This window comes from Astatotilapia calliptera, chromosome 9 (genome assembly GCF_964374335.1).
Source record: "Astatotilapia calliptera chromosome 9, fAstCal68.1, whole genome shotgun sequence".
Taxonomy (NCBI): Eukaryota; Metazoa; Chordata; class Actinopteri; order Cichliformes; family Cichlidae; genus Astatotilapia; species Astatotilapia calliptera.
Genome location: NC_137430.1, coordinates 18,988,260 through 18,998,011, shown reverse-complemented (window position 1 = coordinate 18,998,011; position 9,752 = coordinate 18,988,260). Strand labels below are relative to the sequence as shown.

Sequence of the window (9,752 nt, the reverse complement as noted above, 5' to 3'; positions counted from 1 at the left end):
CTAGTTGTACAGACTTTTTTTTTTTTGGAGATAAATGTTACAGGAGAGATAACATGATACACTTTGGCCCAGATTTTATTTGTGAGGATGATTATCAATGAAGTACTTTGTGTCTCAGACTGAGGAATATTAAAGAGGTCGGTCAGTTTTCTGACAAACATAACAAGAAAGTTTAAGGAAACTCTCCCTGATTACAGGACATTACTGTACCGCCTCCTCCTTCTCTGGTTTACATGATAATGTCCTGACATGGAGGTGTTTTCCTCCTTTCTCCCACACAGGTGATCTCAGACTGAATCCTGTAACTCTGCAGCGAAGCAGCAGAGACTGACCTTCGCTCAGGGTGACATTAGATACCTCATTTTTGTTCATTACGCTGCTCTGTAAGTCTGAAACACACATCAGGGCCTCAAGTCAGAAAGATATACCGTGGTCAACATTTGTGATTTGCTTCTCTGAGATTAGTTAGTGAATCTCAGTTTTGTTACTTTCACTTCAAGTATTTGAACCAAATTTTACTCAAATTAACTCCTGTAATAATTTATGGATGTATTAAATTTGTTATTAGTTCATTTAAATCCAGTTACCGTAGTCATACAGTTGGGAGCACTCTCGTCCTTCAGCATTGGTTGCACAGCACATCATTCCTCTATTATAATATTCAGTGCTTGATATTGTGTTCTCTGTCCTTCCGTCACTACCCTTAAAACTCCATTGTCCATCCTTGTTATTGTTCAAACAGAGAAAAAAACCCATTGTTAGTCGTGTAAAACGATATTTTTAGAGCGCTGTGTCTCTGACATATATTATTATCAAACCTTGTCTAATACCCATATTTTTCAGGTTGGTGTGTCTATGAAAAACATTATTACCAAAGCTTGTGAAAGTATCCCTCTAAATGATTTAATCTGAAGTCAGACATTAAGAAGTGCTGCTATTCTAAAGCATCTTACCCAGACCATTTGATTCTGGGATTTGGGAAACCCTCAGAGATGCACTTAAAAAGCGGGGAAGTATCTGACACGTCAACATCATCGAGCATCAGCTGTGGTTTTGTTGGACGTTCTAAACAACATCAAAGAAAACAATTAAATTCATTTTATTATCACTCATTTATGATCAAACAGAGTTTGTTTGAGTATTGTAGAAGAAAGAAGATGAGAAGCTGTTACTCACTCATTACATGAAGAATCACAGTTGTGGAAATGGTGGCATTGTTAGATTCACAGGTCAGAGTGTACTCCCCTGAATCTGTCTCAGAAAGCTGTGATGTGACCATGGACTGACTCCCATTTCTGGTGAGGTTAAAGGAAACATCTCAGTTTAATTACATACACTGTAAGAAGTCATCTACAGAATCTACCCAATAAATCTGAGGTAACAATTTGCATTGACTTTTTTGGGGTAGATTTAGTTCAATATATTGTGTATAAAATAACTTCAATAAAAAGCTATGAAATACTTAATTAAATTGGGTAAAATTTACCCCATATTTATGTATACATTCAACAGCTACTTACTCATTGAAATTAGGTAAAATTATCTCTTGTTTGCTAGTTGGTAATACCTGATAATTAGTAATAAAATTTAATTATTATCAGTTGATAAACATTACCTATTCATATAAGGTAAAATGTACCCCCCAAAAAAGATATTCAAATGGTTCCTCATCTCAATGTTTTTATTCCATAAAAATACAGAATAAAGTGCAACACAACGGCTAATGCAGACAACACTTTCAAAGGCCACTCAGTCCATTTTAAAAGCCAAAAGCACAGAAACTCTACAAGGTTGTTTCTGTGCATGTACATTATCAAACATATATATGGATAGATAGAACAGAACACTAACACCAACATTCAATAGTTTCTGTGCTTGCTGTCAGAAGAAAAATACAGCTCCATCAAGCTATGTCCTCTGGGAACAAGAGGGGAAAGGTGTATGCATTGCATAAGCTTATTTTTGAGGCCGTGGACCTTGTTCAGTAGTTTCGCCCCGTCAAGTTCCAAAAACAGTTTTTGAAAAGTGTCAAATGTGTTCTTCAGCTCCTTCGGATATTCGAGGTTGAGGGCATATATCAGTCCCATCAGCAGTACACATGCCTTTGTTCGGCTTCCACATCCCTCCATCACTTGGTTTCCCAAGTCACACAATGGACACATCTGATGGATCCTCCTCAGCCATGATGTGGATCACGATCACCTTCATCATATTGTCTGTGTAATCCTCACATTCCTACGTGTTAAAAAGAAAGAAACAAAAAGCATGCACACGTTTTATTTTATTTAAGATGCTTTTTCAATATATTTCAGTTGATCTAAAGAGGGGAGCGGACAGAAGATGAATGGAGAAGGGGAGAACAGGGGATAGGAAAGGACAGGAGAGAAGAACATTAGGATCCCTTGAGTTAATAAGTAAACTGTTATCAATATGACAAACCTGGCAGTCATGAAAAAGATCTTCTTGTCTTTCCCCGAGGTAGCTAATGAGGCAGCAGATAAGGAGATCCCTTTTCTTCTCAATGCTCTGTGTCTGTAGGGAGATACAACTTAGTGAAAAGACTAAGTCGAGTGCTTTACTTACATTAAGACTGAATTACTTAAAAACAAAAACATGGCTGATGCCTCTCTCCAGCTTTCAACAGGTGAGAAGCTGGGTACACCCTGGACAGTCAATCACAAGGAAACATAGAGACAGACAGGATAAACAACCATGCACGCACACACTCAAACCTAAGGACAATTTGGAGAAACCAATTATCCTAACAGCCATGCTTTCTGACTGTGGGAGGAAGTTGGAGTACCCGGGGGGAACGCACACATGCACAGGGAGAACATGCAAACTCCATGCATAAAGACCCTGGGCCGGGATTTGAACCCAGGACCTTCTTGCTACCCACTGCAGCCCTCCATAATTACATATTTGTGAAAAAAGTCAAATAACATAGGTCATTCAAAGTGTCCAGCAGAGGTCTCATCTTGGAACCAGCAGCTCCTCCTTTGGCAGGCATAAGCTGCAAAAGACCTGGTGTGTACTCATCAAGTTTCAGCATGAATGTCTCCACCAAAGAAACTGTGGTGATGCGTCTGAACTCTTCGATGAGCTAAGAAGTAAGGGGACAAAAAAAAAAATGACATTTCAATTTGTTGACATTTGTTTGACATTTGTTTTTTGGTGGATAGGAATAGTTATCACACATACTCACCTGAGCCTCAGTGAATAATGCTGGCCACCTTTCTTTTAACTCACCCACAGAGGGGCAGAAGCTGACCACTCCAAGTCTTCGGCTAGAGAACGTTTTATTCATTTTATCTGCAATTATCTTTGCGTTGTTTTTCTTTGTTATTTCATAAATTAATTCAAGCCTCTCTTTCTCCAGTGTCTCTTGGGTTTCTCCAGTAGGATGCGGAGGGAGATAATTAACCTCTGCTTTTTTTTGGCTTTTTTACATTCTTTGATGGCACTGCATCAGCTGGATGCTTCCTTTTTAAGGCATTAATTTCAATTCTTAGCTTGGCACGGTAATTGTGCATCTTGTTTTTTCTGCGCTGCAGCCAGCCATATAAGCCGGCAAATGATCCTGGCTAAGACACGGAAACTTTGAAACCAAGGCTTCAGCCACTGAGAGGATCTGCTGATTGGTTGGGTAAGCAGTGTACTTAAAAATTACTTTTGCAAGGTCTTGCATTGTTGCTGATTTAACACTGGCATCCATGAAAGGTCTTCCAGTGTTGCGATATGAGTTGTTTGCCTCAGCGAGGATTAGTTGTATGTCTCGGGAAAACTGAAATGGCACTGGCCACGCAGCAGGGCGACATGAATCAGGGAGAATGATGGTGTCACTGGAACTTGACGATGCGCAGTCAGACACCTGTGAGGGTGCATCATGATTGGCAGGGCAGGTGTCCGTTTCAGTAGTACCTGCAGGATGGGTGCTCACTGAAGTCGAAGAGTTCAATGCAGACGATGATCCTGATTCACATACTGGTTGTAAGTCAAGGGTGATTACTGGCTCTTTAAGGATCACTTTAACAGTGGCCTTGTCATACAAGTCAGCAGTTGAGATGACACTGAAAAACTGATTGTCAAAGTCTTTGTCTTGTATAGCAGTCCAAATTCCCCATGTATCCCCATCCACTGTATTAGGAATTCCTGTTGGAAGTGTCAACTTTTGAATGCTGTGTTCTTCTAAAACGACTCTTAACTGAACTGCCATTGTTGTTTGGTTTGTGTTTCCTCAGCTGTAGAGACAGAGAAAGAAAAGAAATTGAGACAGGTTATTAATAGTTGATAAGCTTACATGCATATATTTTCTTCATTATCTTCTGCCAGAGAAATAAAAGCAGAGATTTAGTTCAGTAGAATTTTGGATAAATAATTTTTGATTGTCATTTTAAGAAGAGGGAGATAAGGGAAGAAGAATAGAGGAGGGTTAAGTGTGCATCACATGCTTCTATTTTCTTTTTCAAAGTTATATGTATTGTTCCTGTTAAATAAACATTACAATAAACAAATAAGACAGGATGCCTGCCCATAAAGTTGTTGGTAAAATAATATATTTTTTCAATAATTTCAATAAGTGCACAAACATTTGATATAACAGAAATAATCAACCCATTACACTTACTCTGATGTGCAAATGAAGTGTTTAAGGGACACCATACGGCCATCTGCTATATTGTATGCAGCCATGTTTCTTTCAGTTCAGAATGTTTAAGGATTTCTGTCTCTCCTGTGGGCTCTACTTTGAAACTCCTCAGGTGTTCACAGTACCAGCCTCTAAGCAACTTCAGAACAAACACAGGAGTTCTGTGCACAATGACTATTTGATGGATTTCTGCAAAGTCAGGTAGGCCTCCTGTTGAGCCAAACGGCAGCATCATGCCAATATTATAGTCTGTGCCTAAAATGGTTGCTTTATTCGTCATGTTCACAAAGTCTTCCCTGGGGAACTTCCTTGCAAGGGACTCCTTAATGCTGTCTTTTAGAACATCGACTGCCACTTGAGTCTTCTGGGACACTGACAGTGCTGGCCTTTGGTGGTTGTAATCGTGGGTATGATATGCAATCATCGATTGGTGTTTTCTCGCCATTGTCATGAGGATGTTTCTATACCCAGTCTGCCTCACAATCCGTTTAAAGAATCGATGTTTGGCTTCAAATCGCATAGTCCAGAAATGTACAAGTGGCCCATAAACAGTAGGGGTGCAACGATATTCGTATCGATATTGAACCGTTCGATACAGTGCAGTTCGGTACGCATATGTATCGAACAATACAAAATTTTTAATTTATTTTATCAACTTTCCTTCTGACGATGCTGTCTGTGTTGAGCGCTCAGTGGATCTGCACTCGACAGTGCAGGGTAGGCGGAGCAGTCGAGTGCAGATTCACTGAGCGCAGGGCAAGCTGCACTCGACAGTGCAGCCTAGGCGGAGTAGTCGAGTGCAGATTCACTGAGCGCAGGGCAAGCTAGCGAGACAGAAGTTAAGCTCTCCTTGCAACATGGCAAATTGAACCTCCCCCATCCTCATTCAGATCTGGCGTTTGGAACTATTTTGGTTTTCATGTGACGTATGACCCTGAAGGTAAGCGCGTCATGGACTAAAGTAAAACAGTATGTTGGATGTGCCACGCAATGCTCAATTACATGGGTGGGAGCTAGTGTGTTAGCGCAGTTAGCTCGTTAACGTGTTGGCCGTCCAGCCCCACGCTCAGGGCGATCCGCGGTAGCTCGTTAACGGAGATTTGCCGTGTTGTGGCGTTAACGTCATTTCAACGAGATTAACCTGAAAGCACTAGTGGGAACACAACAAATATGACTGCACATTTACTCCGACATCATCCTAGTGCAAAGACAAGTGGAAGCCGACAAAAACAACAAGCACGCATGCTACAAACTTTACCCGAGTCATTTAGACAGCCGTTAGCACAGGATTCTCCTTATGGGGACCTGATATGTTTAATATGCTGCTGAGAATATAGCCCAGAAGAAGCGTATAGTATAGCTTTTATTTTGGAAAGGGACATTTCTCTGTAATAAACTCTCTTTTCCAAAGATGAGTGATTCCTCAATCAGATACAGGGCTCGCAAAATTTTTCCAGTCGGGCTACCAAAATCTATCTCTGCCCTGCCCGTCGGCCTATCGTAGGAAGGAAAAATATATGTCAATGCTTTTGCATTCTTTCGGAAATGTAGCCGGGTAATTATGTCATTGGCATCGGTGAGCCACTGTCAATATGTGACTGTGGCGGAGGCGTGGCCCCGGGCGCAGCTGCAGGGGAGGAGTGGAGCGGAAGGCTCAACAGGGCGGCGCTGCGAGGCCGGTAAGAACAGCTGATGTTGTTTATGGACTGATGATGGTCTCCCTCCGCTGTGTTTATAGTGAGACGAGGAGGAGCGGCCAGAAGAGAGATCAGCTGGGCTCGTGAGCTGTCAGACTGTGTGACTGAGTCAGCTGTCAAAACAACAACACTTGAATAAATGTGGAAGTTGGCTGTACCTACCTGTGTGTGCGTGTGTCTGTGCCTGGTGTATTCCACAAGTGGTGCCGAAACCCAGGAAAGTGCCGGTGGGGAAATGTCCGACCCACAGGCCGCGCCACCCGCCCAGCCTCTGCAATTCTTGGCGCAGATGCTGGCGGAGATGGCGACGATGAGCCGGGATCAGGCGGCCGACCAGCGTGCCCACCTGGCCGCGCTGCGGGAGCAGACGGACCGGCAGACGCAAGTTCTGGAGCGGCTGGTCGGGGCCGCTGCCACGCCGAAGCCCTTGCCACTGTCGGTGGCGGTGCCCCGGATGGGGGACGGGGACGACCCACAGGTTTTTTTGGAGACCTTCCGTGCCACGGCGGAGGCTTGCCAATGGCCGCGGGAGGAGTGGGCTCCGCGGCTGCTCCCCCTGCTGTCCGGGGAGGCACAAACAGCGGCCCTGAGTCTGCCTCCGGCGTCGAGGAGCAGCTTCGCGGACGTGAGCCGGGCGGTGGTGGACAGGCTAGGGCTCACCGCCGAAGACCACCGCCGGCGGTTCCGGGCCTGTCGGCTGGCTACAACGGACCGACCATTCGCCTGGGCCCGGCAGCTGCGCGACGCAGCGGTACGCTGGCTGCAACCGGGAACATCGGAGGGGGAGACGAAGCTGGTGGACAAGGTGGTGCTGGAGCAGTTCACGGAGGGATTGCCAGCGGAGACGGCGAGATGGGTCCGGTGCCACCGGCCCGCAAGCTTGGAGGTAGCGGTGACGCTGGCGGAGGACCACCTTGCCGCTGGAGCAGGGGAACCCGGGGACGCCGGACGGGGCCGTGCCAGGCGGCGTTTGTGCAGGTGAAAAAGGCTCTCTGTGGGGAGCCGCTGCTTCACACTCCTAACTTTTCCCTCCCTTTTGTTCTGCAGACTGACGCCTCGGACAGAGGGCTGGGAGCCGTTTTGTCCCAGCAGGTAAGGGGGGCCGACCGCCCTGTCCTATACATCAGCCGGAAGCTAGCAGAGCACGAGCGACGGTACAGCACCGTGGAGAAGGAGTGCCTGGCCATCCGGTGGGCGGTCGGCTCCCTGCGCTATTACCTCCTGGGACGCTCATTCACCCTCTGTTCGGACCACGCTCCGCTGCAGTGGCTCCACCGCATGAAGGATGCCAACGCCCGGATCACCCGGTGGTATCTGGCGTTGCAGCCCTTTAAGTTCAAGGTGATCCATAGGCCGGGGGCGCAGATGGCAGTGGCCGATTTCCTCTCTCGCTCGCGGGGGGGGGGGAGTTGGCTCGGCCGGACGGCTCCCCGGCCTCGAACGGGCGGTGGGGGTGTGTGGCGGAGGCGTGGCCCCGGGCGCAGCTGCAGGGGAGGAGTGGAGCGGAAGGCTCAACAGGGCGGCGCTGCGAGGCCGGTAAGAACAGCTGATGTTGTTTATGGACTGATGATGGTCTCCCTCCGCTGTGTTTATAGTGAGACGAGGAGGAGCGGCCAGAAGAGAGATCAGCTGGGCTCGTGAGCTGTCAGACTGTGTGACTGAGTCAGCTGTCAAAACAACAACACTTGAATAAATGTGGAAGTTGGCTGTACCTACCTGTGTGTGCGTGTGTCTGTGCCTGGTGTATTCCACAGTGACATATTGAAATCGCGTTTGAATTTGCGCTTGTTTTTTGCTTTCACTTTGCAATCGCGCGAACTATGTATAGAGAGCGACAGCACTGATTGGTGAGTGACGATAATTTGCGCACCAATTCCTCTGACATCGTTAGCTTACTATGCAAACATGACAAGTGAAATCTCTGGCAGCTTAAACATGTGAGAGGTTGATCACGCAGAGGATCGCTGAGCATTATGTGAGTGCGTGTGTAAAAGCAGAAGGATATATATTTTAGTTCTGCTGAGCCAAATAAGACAGGTCAGGGTGAAGAAGTGACAGCCAAAGAAAAGCTTACCACAAAACGGAGAAGTTATGACAAATCAGACTATAAGGCAAAAAGAAAGTGCAGCTTTATGGTTTCATGGACAAAAGAATTTCTGTGGCTGCAATATGACGAGCTAAATAACCAGGGGTGCACATAAGTGGTCCGCAGGTGCGCATTCGCTGTCAAAATAAAAAATGCGCACAAGATAAGGAAGTTGCAACGCGTGTTTGCGTACATAAGATTTTCAGGAGGACAGACATTTGTTTAGAACTCTTAAAGATGTCGAAGAAGCTCCTTTAAGCAATTACTTTGGTGTTCCTCCACCTCCAAAGAAATGTCAGGAGTCCAAACCACAAAAGAAGCGCGTATTCTCGGAAAAGTAGTTGCAGGAGGTGAGCTGGCTTCAAACAAATGATGAACGCAGAGATGTGGTGCGGAATGTGCCGTGAAAATTTAATAAATGACAAATTAAAAAGGCATGAACATTTTTTTTTGTATCGAAAAAATATCGAACCGTGACACCAAAGTATCGAACCGAACCGAACCGTGAATTTTGTGTATCGTTGAACCCCTAGTAAACAGTTGTAAGCAAAGGATAGTGCTTGAGAAAGTGATGTTTTGGTCTCAGTTTCTCCTCTGGGAACACTTCTAAATATCTGTAATGGTGTTCTGAGATCTTACTTTGCATGTATCCTATTGTGTGATCTGTGTGGAGAGGAGCCATGACAAGCTCAACAACATCTTTCAGGGTCATCAAAACCTCCCAAGCAGGCTCATCTTCTGGTACTTTGTCACCAATCATGAGTGGTATCATTCTCAACAAACACCAGTTTTCGTGTGCATTACCTCCTACACTTTTTCGCGCTGTGAAATTTGGGGCAATGGGTTGTGTACAGTTTGTTTTGTCACTCCATTTGTAAGGAAAGCAACGGCTGGAACGGTTGAGCTGCTCAAGAGATATGTATTTCTTCCTGATTAACACATCAAGACAGAGTGAAATTTCAACAGGTACAATCCCTTCAAGCAAATCATGCAAAGCATCTGGGGGATAACCTGATGTAGCATGAAAGTGACTGAGTCTGTCTGAGATTGGACACTGTCTTTTAACTCCACAGTGGTGAGCTTCTGCAGGATCAGACAGTGCTGCTTTGACATGGATGACTTAGTCCGTAGAGGAAACAGTCCTTCTCCTACTTCATGCTCCTGGATCTGTGACCTTTCGACAGAAATGTGAAGCTGAAAAGCTTTCAACAAACCTGCCTATTGAGTGAGCGCCAAGATTGTCAGCGACTACAGCAAGTACAGTGCCCTTGACCACTTTGCCCAGACTTGAAACAAAAATACCATTATCTTCAAAGGACTT

General features: G+C 45.3%; 1 protein-coding gene across 1 annotated transcript; it reads left to right on the top strand.

Annotated features, from left to right (window-relative positions):
- Positions 1-5,439: 5,439 nt before the first annotated feature.
- Positions 5,440-8,056, top strand: LOC113029002 (uncharacterized). The gene is made up of 3 exons (XM_026179556.2): positions 5,440-5,588; positions 6,387-7,323; positions 7,941-8,056. The coding sequence occupies exons 2-3, from the start codon at positions 6,485-6,487 to the stop codon at positions 7,984-7,986; spliced, it is 885 nt and encodes a 294-aa protein (XP_026035341.2). The 5' UTR covers positions 5,440-5,588; positions 6,387-6,484; the 3' UTR covers positions 7,987-8,056.
- The last annotated feature ends 1,696 nt before the right edge of the window (positions 8,057-9,752 follow it).